Source organism: Triturus cristatus, chromosome 7 (genome assembly GCF_964204655.1).
Source record: "Triturus cristatus chromosome 7, aTriCri1.1, whole genome shotgun sequence".
NCBI lineage: Eukaryota > Metazoa > Chordata > Amphibia > Caudata > Salamandridae > Triturus > Triturus cristatus.
In genome coordinates this window covers 1,061,627,738-1,061,645,763 of record NC_140590.1, presented here as the reverse complement: position 1 = coordinate 1,061,645,763, position 18,026 = coordinate 1,061,627,738, and the positions used below count along the sequence as shown (strand labels likewise).

Below are 18,026 nucleotides of genomic sequence, written 5' to 3'. Positions count from 1 at the left end.
GGGGCTCAGTGTCCAGCAGGGGCACCAACAAGCCTTGGCAACAGCAACCAACATAGTCGTCGAAAAAGGTGCTGGGTTGGGACCAGCAAGATCCAAGTGACTCACCATGAACTGGTAAGTCAGAGCAGGCCCGAGCAAGCCGGTGAGCCCACTGGAGCCAAAGAAGACCCTCAGGAGGACCCACAGGGCAGAGGCACAGGAGTCGTAAGAGAACCTCAAGAATCTCACCAAAGGATGAAGGCCTATGGCGCAGAGGATGTGGCACAGGCGAAGATCTTGGTTGCAGGAGATGATTGAGGCTGGAGCTTCTTTGAGCCCAAAGATCTCTGGAGGAGAGATGCAACAAGCTTTAGCAACAGCAAGTCGACGTGGTGCACAGGGGTACTGCTCCAGCGGTTCCGACGAGGGATAGTGACTTCAAACGTGCTGTGAAGACAGGGCAAGTCTCCACCTGTGTTACTGAACCCTTCACAGTCTGTAGGAGCTCAGGGACAGCAGACCAGTCCGATTCGTTGCGGTGCCTGCAGATGCAGAGGAGTGACTCCTTCACTCCAAGGGAGATTCCTTCAGGTGTCGATGTCCACAGGCTTTGTGAAGAACCTGTATAGAGCACCGACAGATGTTACAGAAGACTGGCAGTGCAACAAAACCAGAAGCCTTCCCAGTTGCTGTCTCGGATCCCAAAATGAAGTCCAACGTTCCCAGACGGTTGAAGAGGAAGTGGTTTCCGGTCGCAATCTTGTCCCACGACGAATCCGGGTTCCCACCCACAGGTAAGCCCTTAAGTGCCCTTAGGGAAGGGTTGGGACAATACAGGGGTCCCTCCCAGAGGAGGGGCTGGACAGTGAGGAGGATACTCCCATGTCCTTTGTCCAGTTTCATGCCAGAGCGGGTGCAAACGGCTCCCTGAACTGGTTTGAACATGAACTATGCAAGGAGGGTACCAAATGTGCCTTTCAAGCGGTCTCAGTGGTGCTAGCAAGCACCCCCACCCTGTCCCAATTCACTAAACCCTGTCTGGGAGGTGGTTACACCTCCCTGCTACAGGATAACTATTGCTCTGCCTTCCCCTGCTCTAGCTTGGCTCAGCAGCTGGAGGGCAAAAACGTGTCAGTAGCAGCCCTAGCTTGCTGTCCGGTTCTGGAAGACTGGTACCAGGAGCACTGGGGGCCTCCCGGAGGAGCTTTACAGTGCATGGAATCATACCTCCCACACCATTTATGGTGTAGGGGTATGATAACATTGCATGGAATGATTCCAACATGTTTGATACCAAACATGACCAGGTTTGTGACAGCCAGTTTACAGATGGTCATTGTTTAATAATGACGCATGGCCGCTCTATATGTCGTAATGACTGAGGCACTTACAACCTGGGAGAATGGACTTCGAAGATTTTAGGTGTGCCCCGCTGATGGAGGGCACCCACACACTTAGAACCAAGCACCCTGCCTTCAGATCTGCCTTAGGGGTGACTTATTGGATAAAAGTGTAGTGAGCTCAGATATAAGGACATTTAAATCGGTTGTAAGTGGTGCAAGCACCTGCTTACACAGGCTGCAATGGCAGGCCTGTAGTCACAATTTGAGTGGTCTCTCATGGGTGGCATAATACATGCTTCAGCCCATGGGAGACCCTTGGTGTACCTATGCCGTAGGTACCTTTAGTACTATATTCTAGGGACTTACAAGGGTACCCCAGTAGCCAATTTGGAGTGTACCGAAGTACTCCCAATTTATGGGAGAAGCACAGAGACTGGGGTCCTTATTAACAGGATCCCAGTCAGACTAGTCAGTAAAACATAATGACAGCAAGCAAAAAGTAGGGGTGACCATGAAAGCAAATCCTACTTTCCTACACTTGGCCAGAACACAAAACAAAGGCCAGATGATGCTGTTGAGGAGGGGTATACCATAGTTGGAGTTGGATCTAGAACCATGACCTCAATTTGATTTGGTCGCTAGGGTGCTAGAAAAACTTTTCCCCAGAAAAGTTTTGAACACTGCAGGTGGTGGTTGGCGAGTACACCCCTGACCTCCCAAGTTGCAAATCAAAGGAACCCTTAGTGTCACTGGAAGATCATATGGTCTAGGAAAACTCAAATTCAGTGATTGCCAGGAATTTGCCTTTGGAGATTCTCTTGGTGAATTTTCATCCAGAATAAGAACCTTCCGCACAAAGCAGATGATTGTTTTTTGTTTTCACAACAAATTTTAGTAGATTTTTCCCACGACGAGGCCCAGAAGGACTACATATAAACGCAGTAAAATCTCTTGATCATTTACATGATACCTTGTCCATAGCTCAATAAGCAATAGCCCATTGGAGAGAAGAAAAATACTCTAACATCTGAACTGTTGGCAGATAAACTCTCCTGTGCCCCCCACACTCACCCCACCCGTAGACAGTCATGCATTGCACAATTACATTAGGAAGCTTCTTCCGTGCCCAGACCATATTGTCTAATTTCAGACTGCAACGGCATACGGCTCAGGCGACAAGCCACTATATTCAGCCCACCTCTGCCAAATTTCAGGGTGTTTCTCGGGACATCCCCTTGCTTGAAATATAGGTATCTCCAAACCCATACAGAAATCCATACCCTTTTTCCATACCCCTAACAAGGGTGGAGTGGTAGCCTTCCGTTGTCTGGGGATATTACGTTTAGCAAGAGTGAGGCCAAGGAATTGTAGATGGTGTTTATAGCTACTGTCACCTATTTCTTCCATACTGTGCAGTAGAAGTAATTTTGGAGACATAGGAAGGTCCCAGGTCAGGACCTCAGCCAGGTATGCCACTACCCCTCTCCAGAATCGGGCAAGGGCACCACACCCCTATACCTTATGTAGAAAGGTGCTTTCCTCTGCGCCGCACCGCAGACATGTGGGAGAGTCAATAAGCCTTATTAGCCATAGTTTGTGCCTCGGAAAGTATGCACGGTGTAGATATTTAAATTGGATCAACCTCAAGCGGGAGGATATCGCAGCCCCCTGCTGGGACTCCAGCACCTCCACACGGCATCATCATCAATATTTCCAAGGTCTCTCTGCCATGCCTCCCTAAGGATGCCCAGCATAGAGGCGCCATTTGTGATTAAGGATCGGTAGATCTTGGTTATTATGTGGCTACCGAGATCTCCCCATGAGGATTTTTCCTTATAGCGGGTTGAAATCTGGGAGGGCTTGAGCACTGGTGTTTGGGGATAAAGCATGACGGAGCTGTAGATTACATCCCCAAGGGTAGAGAAGCCAATGCGGTCCCACCCCAACCCCCCCCCCCCCGACCTGCACACCCCCTTCCCCCCCCGAATCCCCGCAGACTCGCTACTTGGGGGAGAAACTCTTTTTGCCATATTCCACCCTATGCAGAAGCGGATGAGTTCATACCAGGACAAAAGCTACAGGACAACTTTTTGAAGAGGCAAAGAAATTAGAAAACTGTCCAAGAGAAAAAGAATTGAAAAAGCCTCCAGCCGCATACTGGGCTAACTACGTATTTTTCTGTAATAGTTAGAATCTCTGATCAGGGGCAGAGTTTTTTTTCATTAAATCCTGATGCCCTGGCTATCTGAAATAAACTTTTCCTGTGCTAAATTCTGAGTTCTTTCTCTCCTGCCTCAGCTAACAAGTTCACCAGTCTCTGGTTTGCAGGGGCAGAAGACTCATCTAGACAAGTCAGCTTGGTAGCTGTTGAACCTGACTACTGGATATGACGTTGGAATGTTGTCATCTCTTCACATGATTTGTCTTCAGGGACTGTAACAGTACCCAGGAAACAGCTGGTGCTCCTGCATGAACCTCAGAGCACCCGTTGGAGTTTGTGGTCGAAAGGACATAGACTGCTTGGTATCCTCAAGTCTGCCTAACCAGTTTGTCCGTTATAGAACTAGGTGGTTTCTGTCCTAAGAAGGTTAATGTGAGAATCTAAGCCTTTTAGGCCGATTTCCCTTTCCATAAGTGTAGCCAGTACTTTCTGGCAGCAGTGACAGAATCAAAAGTCAGGGTTGAAGCCTTGAGTCTATCAAAGAAAATTACAGATGTAAATTGAATTTAATTTTGCATTATAACCAGGAGAATTCGTGCTGGAAGCCCTTCAGAAAAGACTATGCTGCCTAAGTATTGGAGCGAAAAGCAAATGCATTTAAAAAAAAATGGCAGCTGTTTATAAAAGAATTTCTACAGCAGTCACATTTTTATAAGCCATTACAATTCATCTGAATATCCTGATCAAAAGGTTGTTTTTTGAGACTCAAGGATCCCTTCCTATGTACCATGCCATAGTTTTGAGACTGTGCTGTTTTCGGAGAATCACCACTTTAATAGTATCTGCTATGTATTATTGGAAAGGAGGGGAAGACTGGTGATGGCTGTTAACAACTGAAGATGTCACTCACTTTCATTTATGTCTGTAGATGTACATGGAAGCAGCAAGATGTGTGTCCCGCTATAAAGCCAGCGGATTTTGCCAACTTGTCTCTTACTCTAGCTTATCTGTAAATGACCAGTTCCGCAGGGATTGTATGTCCATCCTCTAAGTTATTGAGCTGTTCCACTGCATAGCGTCTAGCAGAGTCAGGTGCTGCACCAGATGCTCCCTAGACAAGGGGCGGGGATTCCACCAGGTAGCAGCACTGAAATGGCATGAAAATGTCCAATCTGCACCAAAGCTGATGCTCCTTACCAAAGTCTAAAGTTGTCAATCAGGTTTGAGAGATCTCAAAAAAGACATCTTATAAGTCATCTGTCTCAATGTCTTGTTCATAACAAATTCCAGATTTCTAAAGGCATCCTTATCTTTGTCCCTGAAGCTGTCATTATGACTAATTTAGCGGAGTGTTCACAACTTGTTATTTTTTTCCACATAGGCGTCCTGGAAAAAGGAAAGGTCTTGAATTCAAATTTCTCTCTGACAAGCCAAGAGCACCATTGCACATTCAGAGCCAAACATATGTCATAATGTTGATAGTTACACCTTCTCACTCCCCGACTATGCCAATTAGTTTAGGTCTGTTCGCTGTCCAGAAAAGAGCAGCTGAACAGAAGTTGTGGATGATCCTGTGCCTCACAGACACTAGTACAAGAACCACGAATGTAGTCTCTTCTTGTGCAGCCAATTTTTGGTGAATCTTAGTCTTAAAGCCAGAGGCCTAAGAACATGCCATCCACCTGTGAAAACTGTTCAGTTCCGGCTAAAAAATCTAGTCCCAGGTGTTCTCTAATTTAGTCTCCGATTGCTGTCTTTATGCAGTTCCGGAAAGTACATGCTTCCATTACCTGAACAATTACCTTGTGGAGTTTATTGGATCCAGTTTGCTCCTGGTCCTCTGAGCCATCTTTGGGCTAGAACTTGCTATAAACTAACCCAAATCTTCTCTGATATCTTTAAAGGAGAAAAGGTTTATCTGTGCCAATCTGCACTCGCTCAGGCCTTCCCTTTCCCAAACACAGTAGCAGGCTTTCAGCAAAGTATTTATCTGAAAGAGACAGTTAGTTATGGATTCCTCACCTTCGAATTACCCCCAGGCGTCAGACTGGATCCGCAGAATCTTTTTTCCTCCGCAGTTCCTCTGGATGACGATAGGTGGCGTTGGTCGACTCTGCGTTAGTAGTTGGCGTGGTGGTCGCCGGAATGACGTTGCGGTATCTACTTAGATGCCACCCTCGCACACTGACGTCAGTTCTTTCGGTTTCCACTCCAGCCAGCGCAGATCCGGAGAGAGCGGTACCTCGAGTCACATTTTGACTCAATCGACTCCTGGTGCACGGAGGAATGTCACGTTGGACCGGCTTCAAGGCTTGTGACTCCTGGCACAAATAGATGTTGGTCATGGACCTGCATCTTGTGTGCCTTTGGTGCCTGGAGCACGACCACGACCCGAAGTTGTGCTCCGACTGCCGGGCCATAAACCCGAAGTCTTTGCGGGAGCGGTCCTGAAAGCTTCTCAAGGTCCAGCAGTCCGCTCCATGCTGTTCGAGGTCTTGGTCGAGAGGGAGGTCGAGGAGCCGCCACCACCACTCGTCTTCAAAGTCTTCGTCTTTGGGTAAGTCGAAGCACAAGAAGGCGAAGAAGCATCGTTGCTCTTAACGTTCTCCCCGTTCGTCGACTGATGGGACGCAGCAGGTAGTCATTCCGGCTTCGCCCATGGAGCATGTTGGGTTGACTCTGGCCTTCCCTCCCTTTCCGGGACCCGGAGCCACCCCTGCCCAACTTCGAAGCTGTTACGAAGCCTTACATTCTATCTTCGGGCAGCCCGACTCCGCCTGCGCGCCTTTGGGCCCCGCAGACTCTGTTGGGTGCTCTAGGCCTGCAATGTCAGCCGCTGCGGTGCCACAGGGCCCCCAGGGATCCAGGTCTGGATCCGGATCGGCACCGGTCGACCTCGTGACACCTCCTCCAGCGCCGAATCCAGTGACGACACTCCCTCCGAACCCGGTTGTCCCCAGCCGGCATCGATCTCAGCCTCCCCCTCGATGAGCAAAAGACAAAATTGATGGACGGGATGCAGAACAAATCAAAACATTCACCCCCAGTCAAGAGATCTGGGTTAAATCCATCATTCTTTTGTCCACCATGCCACCCCAGTTTAGACCTGGCCATATGCAAATTAGTCTTGACCCGGTGCCTCATGGGACAGTCCAGCCCAAACAGCCAAGCCAGGTCCTCCCTGGACCGGAAACCAGCATCCTAGGACCGGTTTCTGGGTTTCACCCCTCTTCAGCCAGGATAGCTTGATTCCAGTGGCACAGTGAGGGGGAGAATGTTTGTATTGTCAGCATTCCGTCCATCATTTGTTTGCTGTAACATTTTTTGCCCTAAGTGGGATGGGTATGCCCAGACGTGGGTGCCTCGCTCACTGTGCCACTGGATTCGATCTAGCCTGGCTGAAGAAGGGTGACATACCCTGAAACCGGTCCCACGATGCTCGTTTCCAGTCCAGGGAGGACCTGACCTGGCAGTTCGGTCTGGACTGTTCCCATGGGGTACAGGGTCAAGACTGATTTGCATATGACTGGGTCCAAACTGGGGTGGCGTAGTGGGCAAATGAACAATGGATTTAACCCAGATCTTTTGCCTGGGGTAGAATGTTTACATTGTCAGCATTGCGTCCATTATTTGTTTGCTGTAACACTTTTCCCCCTCAATGAGGGAACAGAGCCGGACTGATGTCGTCTGTCGCCGGTACCGGCGCCGACCGGTATTTTTGTGCCCCTGTTCTCTCCTGATATTTCCTACCGCCCTGAGTGGCTCACAGGAGAGGGTGAGGAGGACTGGGAGGGGTCTGTGGACCCTCTTGCAGACCATTTTGAGGAACCGGACTGGAGGGAGGAATTGGGTGAGGCCAGTGGTCTGGGTATCTCCCCAAACCTTGGCATGCTATCTCCTCCTACCATGGCTATGGAGGAGGGTGCATCGTACACAGTGGTGTTGCGTAGGGCATCCAAGGCCCTAAATCTCGAGCTTCCTACATTGGCTGTCAAGACTAACCTCCTGACAGAGGTTCTTCAACCGGCAGCAGCCTCCTCGGAGCCCTTGCTGCCATTCAATGAGGCCCCTACAGACATCCTTTTGGGCACTTGGTCCAAGCCCAACACAGGATGATTGCCCGACACCACCGCCCGGCTCTGGGCGACCCCATTTCCTCTCTTCCCATCCTACCCCTGAGAGCTTGGTAGTCCACGCCTCCATGTTCAAAGGCGCATTCCCTACCGCACCACCTGATAGAGAATCCAAGAAGCTGGACCACCTTGGGAAGATGTTTTCTTCCTCGAGCTTGGGACTGCGCTCGGTGAACACTTCATGTCTATTGAGCTGTTATTCCCACTGCGCAGGTGCTGCCACAGTGCCCGGAGGAGGCCCGGGCCGTGCTCTCCCGTGCTGTTGCCAAAGGGAAAGACGCGATGAAGTTCACCATCCGGTGTGGACTGGGCACCGCCGACTCACTGGGCAGGACAATTTCCACATCGGTAGCATTGAGACGCTACGCCTGGTTGAGGTCCACTGGCTTTTCGGGGGATGTCCAAGAAACACTTTTGGACATGCCCTTTGATGGCCATCGCCTATTTGGCGACAAGGCAGACAACGTGCTCGAGCACTTTAAGGATTCGCCATCACCTCCACCACTGGCTCAACATCACGACGGACAGGTGGGTTTTGCAGATAGTCCGAAGGAGCTACTCCCTCCCCTTCGAGACTACTCCTCCATCCATGCCACCTCAATTTCGATCGCATGTCGGAAGATCACCTGTCCCTTCTCCAACAGGAAGTCACAGCTCTTGGCCAAGGGAGCCATCGAGCTCATTCCTGCCCCAGAAGTTGGTCGTGGTTGTTATTACCTCTACTTTCTAGTCCCCTAGCAGGACAAGGGCCTGCGTCCTATCTTGGATCTCAGGGATGTCTACCGCTTCCTCCGGAAGCAGAAGTTCAGGATGTTGACACTGGCTCAGGTCCTATCTGCAATCGACCCTGGAGCCTGGATGGTAGCGTTGGACTTGCAGGAAGCTTATTTTCACATCCCCGTCCTGCCGACCCACCGGCATTACCTGCGGTTCACGGTGGGTCAGGAGCAGTTTCAGTTCACCATGCTCCCCTTCGGCCTTACCAGCGCCCCTCGGGTGTTCACGAAAGGGATGGCGATGGTCACAGCTCATCTGCGCAGATCAGGGGTTCCAGCCTTCCCCTATCGCGACGATTGGCTGTTGAAGGCGGGCTTGCCCCAGGCAGTCGTCTCCCACCTCCAGACTATGGCTGACCTACTGCATTCGCTGGTATTCACCATCAATGTGCTGAAGTCACACCTGATCTCCTCTCAGAAGCTCTTTTTCATCCAAGCGGTTCTGGACACAGTGCAGTTTTGGGCTTATCCTCCCAAGCAGCGAACCCAGGGTATTCGGGCTTTGATTCCGATCTTTCATCCTCTATCCTGGATTCCGGTCAGAATGATCCTGAGGCTACTGGGCCTCATGGCCTCCTGCTGGTGAACTATGCCAGGTGGCATATGCGGGCTCTGCAGTGAGACCTGAAGTTCCAGTGGGACACAGCATCAGGGGAATCTTTCCGATTGCTTCCAGATCTTGGAGGGCACTGCACACCAGTTGCAGTGGTGGCTCACGAACCGAGATTGGGTCAACGGCAGATCTCTCTCACTTCCCCAGCCAGAGTTCACAGTGGTGACCGATGCATTACTGCTGGGGTGGGAGAGGCGGAGATCAGAGGCCTCTGGTCTCTGGCGGAGTCCGGGCTCCATATCAACCTTTTGGAGCTTTGGACGATTTGTCCTGCACTAAAAGCATTCCTTCCCTCTGTCCAGGGAAGAGAGGTGCAGGTGTTCACAGAAAACACCACCGCCATGTGGTACTGCAACAAACAGGGTGGGGTTGTGGACCCTTTGTCAAGAGGCTCGCTGCCTCTGGACATGGCTGTAACATCAGGGCATATCTCTGGTGGTTCAACACCTGACAGGTTCCCTGAAAGCCATGGCGGACGAACTCAGCCACAGGTGCATGATGGATCATGAATGGGGTCTTTACTTGAAGGTGATGCAAGGTCTCTTTAAGCAGAGGGGAGAGTCTTGGTTAGATCTATTGGCCACCGAAGAGAGCGCGCAATGTCAGCAATTCTGCACGTTGGAATTTTCAAGGAAGCACTCGCTTGGCGACGCTCTTCATCGCGAGTGAAGTTGCTGTCTTCTATACGCCTTTCTGCCTATACAACTTCTGCCCAGAGTGCTGAAGATCAATCTCGACTAGGCCCAAGTCATTCTTGTGGCTCCGTATTGAGCGAAAAAAGTCTGGTATCCCGAGCTGTTACACATGGCCATCGATCCTCCGGTCAGACTGCCTCTTCGGGAGAATCGTCTGTCACAGCAGCAGGGGATGGTCCTCCACCCGAACCTGTCCAGCTTCCACCTCCTTGCGTGAAGATTGAGCAGCAGCAGTTGACAGCTTTCGACCTTCCTCCCGAAGTCTGTAATGTTACCTTGACAGCCAGGCGTCCCTCCACTAAAACGGTATACGCCTGTAGATGGACCAAATTTGTGGCATGGTGCACACCGAAGGCTGTGGATCCCCTTTCTGCTCCCCTTTCAAAGGTTCTTCTCTTCATTCTTTCTTTGGCCCAGCAGGGCTCTGCTCTGGGCACTCTCAAGGACTATCTTTCAGCCTTCCTTCGGCTGCCTCACCAGCTTTTTCTCTTCAAGTTCCCCATTGTAAATCGCTTCCTTAAGGGCATTACTCACTGGTTTCCTCCTACTCCTTTTGTGGTGCCCCAGTGAGACTTAAACCTGGTTCTTACTTATTTGATGTGTGCTCCTTTCGAACTGCTACATAACTGTCCTCTGACTGTTAACCCCCAAAACTGACTTTCTGGTTGCCATCACCTCTGCTCGCAGGGCCAGTGAGCTACAGACATTTTCTTCTAAGCCTCTTTTCCTGGCTGTTCATCCGGACATGGTTGTCCTCCGCATTAGGCCGCCTTACCTTACCAAAGTGGTTACCTCTTTCCATATAGGACAGACCATCACTTTGCCCACCTTCTTTCCGCCTCCTCATCCTTCTAAAGAAAGAGAGGCTCCACCGTCTGGATCCAAAACGTGCATTTTCCTTCTATCTGGATCGCGCCTCTTTGTAGGTTATGTGGGCACCAAGAAAGGTCGGGCCGTGCAAAAGCGGACCACCTCCCCATGGGTCGTTCTTTGCATCAAAATCTGCTACTCCTTAGCAAAAAAGGAACCTCTAGTTGAACTGCGTGCCCATTCCACCAGGCCGACGGCAGCTACTACTGCTTTGGGACGTGGAGTCCCCCCTTCTTGACATCTGCCAGGCAGCTATGGGGACTTCACTGCACACGTTTACTAAACACTCTTGCCTAGACAGCCAAGTCTGGAGGGACGGCTTTTTCGGCCACTCAGTTGTCCAGGACTTTCTGGTGTGAACTTGGTTTGAAGACCCACCACCGGGGTTGGTATTGCTGAGGTATCTGTTCAAAGGTTAGAAAACCATAACTGTCTCTTTCAGATGAACAAGTTAATTACCTTCGGTAATGATATATCTGAAAGAGACATGGGTTAGTTATGGATTCCTCACCACCCCACCCATCCTCCCCGTTCTGCGAGCTGATTTCTAGGGTAAGGGACTCCCTTTCAGGGCCCTAGTTTTCGTGCACAAGTGGCCAGTGTCTTGCATGGCTCTGCGCTTCTGGCATGGAATGTCTTGTAAATAACTGACGTCAGCATACGAGGGCGGCGTCTAAGTAGATACCGCGACGTCATTCCGGCGACCACGACACCAACGACGAATGCATAGTTGACTGACGCCACCTATCGACGCGCAGAGGTACTGCTGAGGGAAAAAACTCTCCGTATCCAGTCTGCCGCCTGGGGGTCATTCTAAGGTGAGGAACCTATGTTTCTTACAGATATATAGTTACTGAAGGTAAGTAACTTGTTCATATGTTCCCCAGAAAAAAATGGCGGCATGGTGGTTAGAAAGGCACCTGGATGTGGAATTGAATGGTTGGGAAAAGGAAATGGGGAATTATGGATAGAAGAGAGGAAAACAAATAGAAGGGGCAAAGGGAGAGGTGGAAGCACTGAAGCCTGGGGAAAAAGGACGGCGAGCACTTGAAAGAGGTCCGAAAGATTTTATCAGTCTGGGTCGTTGCCAACATTGCCAAGGAAAGTTAATAAAATCCTCACAGATGATCAGTCAATTAACTGCCACCATACCCCAAGATCTTGAAAAAGCAGTGCTCCCTTGACCGCGACAGAGCCAAGTCTTGCGGTTGGTTCCCTCACTCATGATGTGCCCACTTCTGACGCCCCACCCGAGGCCACCCTCATATACTGGAAACTGACCCTTAAATACACGGCAAAGACAACTCCGTATGCACCAAATATTCCACTTCTAGGCCTCTCCACCCCAACGGGCTCACTGACGTCGCCGCACTTGCACATATAGGAACAGGCCGGAGTGTCCACAATTGGGACTTTGTTTGGGGATGGTACGCTGTTTAACCACATGGATTTTTATAAATGCACACGACCTACCGGACTCCCTATTTCTTACACATGCAAACATAACGTGGTCTGTAAAACTACATTGGGCCCCGGACAGTATCGAACCTACCACACATGAATTCATATATGCAGTACACTTAATGGGTAACGGCAAACACCTGACGCAGTGGCTATACCGTGGACTGAGGAACCACCTAGCAGTACCCCTGACTCAACTATAAGCCAAGTGGTGACAAGATATTGGGAGGGACCTGCAAGACAAGGAATGGGAAACTGTAATAGAATTCCCAAAGAAGGTCTCATGCAACTCAAGATTCAAGCTTCTACAGTTTATGATCTTGCACAGAGCCTACCTTACACCTCATACACTATCTATCCAGAAGCGTTGTCAGCATGCCCCAGATGCCGTACACAAGACACAAAACTAATACACATGCTGTGGTCTTGCCCTACCCTGTAAACCTATTGGCCACAAGTAACAGAGTTTATAAGCGAGACAATAGGGGGGCCTATCTGATGCTCAGCTGGGAATAGTTTGTTGGGTCTGTATCCCCGTGCCAAAAATTGCACGGCACAGACTCAATTTATAGACCTGGCCCTTCTTCTCACGAAACGTCAAATAACTAAACGATGGAAGTCCTCATCCCCCCCAACTATCTCAACCTGGCAAGAAGATGTTATTCAGAGCGGAGCACTCTGCAGGGAGGAATATAGAGGTCTGTGGAAGAAACCAATTGCAATGGACTGGGACACCCTCATTGAAGCTTTCAAAACCGTGGACCTACCAACCTCTTGAACACGTGCACGTTTACCTCTAACTTCACTGAACAGTACATTAAGCTCCTAGCTAGGGCTAGAAACTAGGCATGAAAACGTAAAGACACAAACATGGCCATTGTTAATACTCACACTCCACAGAAACGCAAGGGATCACCAGGGGAGGGGGGGGGAGGTGGGAGGGAGTTTCACAGTTTATTGGTTTTAAATATATAGTACAATCATCTAGCAAATTCATAATGAATAGCATGAAGGTTTTTTTTTTCTCTTTCAAAAAAGGTATTGTAAACACTGTCTGAAAAAGTTTAGCAAGCTGAGCTCTCCTCTTACCTCACTTCAGGGTCTCTATGGCAGGCAGGGGTTGGTTCCTTCACTTCAGCTGCAGCAGCCGCCAGCAAGCAAATCCCCCAGCAGCACTGCCACTGCCCCTGGGCAGAATTGCCTCCTCACGAAAGCGCGTAGCGGTGAAGCGCGTGAGGCGTCACTGCTATGTTCTCAACGCGAGGGCTGGCCAAAATGATGCCAGGGGCCGTCATTGGTAGCGCTGGCGCTACAAGATTGACGGCCCTAGGCACAACCAACCAACAAGCAAGCACAAAGAAATGAGGGACGTGAGGTCGCAGCGGCAGTAGTTTCAACAACAAGCAAGCAGGTCAGGTGCACGCGCTTGCACTTAAACTTTCAAATTGGGCCGCGCGCGCGGCACTGGTGGGCCATTGCGGCGGCCTTTATAATTTATTTGGGGAGGCACACTGACACTAGTAGATTATAAAGGCTGCCGCAACGGGCCACCAGTGCCCCGCGGCCGCCCACAAAATAGTGCCGCCTGGGGCGGAGCCGCCCCCCCTCCCCCCGCCCCTCCTCCTGCTACGCCACTGGGAAGAGAAGAGACCGCAAAGGAAGTGTGAGGCAGCAATCCAGAATGGAGTGAGGAGTCTGTGGCAGACTGATGAAGAGACAGGCAGTCAAGAAAGGGAGGAGAAGACTATTACGGAATGAATGAGTTGATAAGGAATTACTGATGTTACAGTGTAGGATGGAAACACAGTGAAGGCAGTGGTAAAGAGGAATTCAAGAAAAAGATCAGGTTACCACTTAGGCCAATGTTGCTTGGCTGCCAGGAATTCCATGAAATATTTTGAGTGGTCCTACAGAAATGCTTGTGAAAACAAATTTTTTTTAGTCGATTTAATAAAGAAATTGCAATCCTATCCACATCATTAATGTTCATGAGGTAGGTTGTAAATTATGACTCACTCCTATTGGGAGCCATTACAGGGATGATGGCATGCTCGGATCAGCAGATCACAAGGTCTTTCATTGCCTCTAAATAAAGAAAACATTTTTTTTAGGTAACCCATTTTCTTTAAAGGAAACGGGACTACGTTTATAAAAACATTTTAGAATTGGCAGTGGTTCCCTGGACCAGTGCCAAGTCCCAACCCAAACAAACATTTTTAACTTCATTATTTTATCAATGATTTGTGGCCAGATTTTGGTTACAAAAGATTTTTACATCACATAGTGACTTGCAATTTGGAAGGGACGCCTACGACACACTCTTACAAATTGCAAGTCGGTATCTATTCACAGAGCCATTTTAGATGTTGGTAAAAGTTTAGATACTTTAAAAATGGTTTTCTTACATTCAAAAAAGTATTTTATATGGGATAGCCTTGATCACATGCACAGACATATTTAGATTTGGTCTTCTGCCCCTGTCAGAGCCTAAAAATTAATGAACCCTAGTTTCAGCCATTTTTTAAACATCCTTTAATTCTGTGTCCTTTGAATAATGTTATTTTGTGATATCCACCAAGCCAGTTGAGAATATTTTCAAGGCACCAAATATGGAATTCATAACTTGAATAGCTCCCAGACAATGGAAGTCTTGGACTTTCTGACTTGTATTTGTTTTTTGAGGTTTTGGGCCTTTTTCTGGGCTTAACTGTGATTTTCACAAAGTGGCAGTTTGTAAGACTGAATGGATTATTTGAGTCACATTTAGATTTTTCTTGGACTACTACTCCACATGTCATGCCATAAACTGGAGTCTCAAAACTTGAAACAAGAACAAAAAATATTCTTCATAATTATACATGACAGAGGTGAAGCGAATGAATTTGAGGTACAAATTCTACATTATCAAGCAACTCGGTGTACAATTGAGCTGGGTGGAAGCATACTAGAGGGTGGGACCAAACTGCAAAGCATTTGGGGCCAGGGCATAAGTACCTAAATGCATGTGACACGATATTACTGGATAGGTTATTGATGTTAATTTCGGTGCTTAATTTGAGCTGGTAGTTTCGGTTCTTGGCACCGGCACTTAATTGTCACAGCGGTACTTGTGACATTCTGCCACAAGGTGGCGCTGTCTGGCTCATTTAGAGATGAGCACAACAGTTAATTATTTTTAGTGTATATTGAAATAATAATTATTTCCTGCCGCCCAAGCCATTCTTTTAGCTTTGGGGTGCCCAAATAGTCCGAATTGTCACACTTGTAGTAGTGTGAAGGTTAGTAGTTGTGTTACCATCATTGGCAGCATGACTGGGGCAGTGTTTGGTGCAAGCTGACAAGAGCCCTGTTATTTTTCTTTGATTTATTGCAAATTAAGCACTGGTTAATGCACAGTATTCCGTACCCATATCGTGTGGTTGAGTTTTGCAGCTGGCCTGGGGATGGAGCTGCCAGCTGTCCCATTTACAACAAAAAAAATACTGCCCATCTGTTCACATTTTAAGATTCTGCAAAGGCCCGGACAGGATTTGTAAGTGGAACCTTTATATGAAATCATGTGTATTCATTTTTTTACATGGCCTTTTTTGTTTACTTTACCTGTCCGTCGGGGTGTCATTAAGGCATACATTTTAAGGTGTTCTTTTCTTTTAAATATACTGTTTGAAGTATGTGTGCTGATAAAGGGAAAAATACCTGCTATAGGTGGTTTTGCAAATACTTGTACTGGGACTTTAAAATACCGCCATGAGAGTACAAAACCCGGTGAGGTGGCAAGCCTAGCTGGGAATGACGCGCAGGAGATGAGGTTGCAGTGCAGAGTCTTGCAGGTTGTTCCCCATTCCCCATAATTTCATCCAGACCATTTCACTATGTTAGTAGGCGAAATGTCCGAACAAAATACAGTGAATCATGGTGTTCCCGCAGGACTCGTAAACTAAGGCTACTGCTCAAGTAAGTTTTACCCGTTAGACTTTTAAACCCAGTGACTTATTTAGCGAGACCTTGACAAAACGTACCGTTTCCTGTTTGCTCATGTTTTGTCTCCGACGACCTATAACAGCTTTGAATTCTGTTGTTTCGCCCTCTTTTAAAGTGGGCGAGCTTTTATGTCCGTGAAAACACTTGAACATGCACTCATATTGTCTTTTTTTTCGGACTCCAGGATGCTTCCAGGGCCTCTCATGACGTACCAATTTCAAAGGAGTTTCATCAAAGCAGCCAGTAAGTTTTCTACACGTAACCTTTTGAATTAAAAAATATATATATTGAAAAAAGCCTTTAAAAGCGTTTGCTTGTCGCTCAAGACCCACTCGTTGCTGCTGCGTGTCTCTGCTCTCCTTGTTTCCTCAAGGTTACTTTGAATGGAATGTTCGAGAATGCGTCAGACTATGACAGAACATGTATGCATGTAGATACAATAAGGGTGAACGGGGGCGTAGGGGAATAGAGAAGGAACACCTTTCATAATACTTGCTCGATCAATGCATCTTTTCTCTCGATAAAACGCTCAGATTTTTTCCTGTAAAAAAAAGTATTGATTTGTTGACATTGAAACCTTGGGAATGAAAATCAATAGTAAGTGCGAACACTACTGTTTTTATTATAAACATGCAGTGCATGCTAGGTTTTGAACATTTATCTTGTATATAACAAGTGACAGGCAGGTTTAAGTGTTTTTACCTCCCATGAAGCAAGGAAGGTGCTTGGCTTCAAAGACGTGAGATTTTTTTCAGCAACTTAATTCGTTTGTTCTCTTTTTTTGGGTATTTTTCCCACACTACTTGTGCGCTTATGCATCAAAGAAAATGGCGGAATGTTTTCATGAGTCCTGCCCACATGTTCTACCTGCCAGGCGTAGCACCCAAATTGTGCTATTCGGATGAATGCAATGAGTTATAACTGTTTGCAGTAGAATGTGAATGCAATGCTTAGGCTATATGCGTAAGGCCTCATTTTTAGGACTCTCCTACGCAGCGCACATGCGCTGCATAGGAGGGGACCTTTTGGAATCGATCAGCATTTTGGCCAAAAACGTGCACGTTTTGCATTGCTTTCTATTGCAACGTGTGCACTTTTGCCGTTTCCCTTGCGGGAGCGAGCAGCATCGCCATGTGTTAGCAATTATCGCGCTCGCTCCCGCAAGGTAAACACTGCGTGTCCCTGCTCTCGGCCGCACTCCCCCCCACCCCTCCCACTTGTTTATTATTGTAGGCGGCCACTCCCCTTCCTGTATGCGACGCTCGCCGGGGCCGTTGTCGTTAAGCGCTTGTTTTTATAGTAGTGCCTGCTCCCTGTGTTTTATTGAAGCCGTACTCACAAGTGAGTGTTGCAGCCAAAAAGGTGAGTTTACTTGACTTTTCATCTACACTGAAGCACGGGGTTGAACGCCACTGTGCTCTAAGTCAGTGACGTGTTCAAGGAGAGGCGGGAAAGTAACAATGGCGGACTCCCCACTCAAGCAAGGAATCGAAACTGAAGGCATTTCCGCGGGTGACGTGTTTGATTTATGACTATCAACCAACTGGTCAAGATGTCGAGGATAAGCTGAACCAATAAAATGCAGAGCAGTTAAACGTCATAGTTGCTGAAATGCTGGTACAGGGGTGTTGGCGCCTTGGCGGGGTTTCCAAACAGCAGCTGTCGCTTGTCAACATCTCTCTTCACTGTCTGAGGAGCGGTCTCGAAGGTTCGCGCCACACACCGCCTTAATACATCTCTGATTCCAGAACTAAAGGTAAGGGCGATTGAATCTCTGGCTGCAACAAACACCTTTCTTGAAAAAAAGAAATGTTTTTAATCCGACGTCCAACACTGTCGCCCGTTCTTGGAAAATAGTCTGAACTGTACTCCAGTCCGGGTCTTGGACTTTTGGCACCCGGGGCAGAAAGGAACGAATGTGCGAGGCTCCTCTAATACAACGTTAAATGACATCCGAGAAAGTGCTGTTACTTGACTATTGTTGAAGCGATTTTGCAAGAGGCAACCGTAGCTG

At 48.3% G+C, this 18,026-nt stretch overlaps 1 protein-coding gene across 3 annotated transcripts in view; it reads left to right on the top strand.

Annotated features, from left to right (window-relative positions):
* The window catches only part of ARHGAP26 (Rho GTPase activating protein 26), a 1,692,117-nt gene that overhangs the window by 972,361 nt on the left and 701,730 nt on the right, over positions 1 to 18,026 (top strand). For all 3 annotated transcript variants that reach the window (XM_085618129.1, XM_085618128.1, XM_085618130.1), the window contains exon 16: positions 16,197 to 16,255. In XM_085618129.1, coding sequence (XP_085474255.1) covers positions 16,197 to 16,255 — 59 coding nt within the window. The remainder of the gene's footprint in view (positions 1 to 16,196; positions 16,256 to 18,026) is intronic.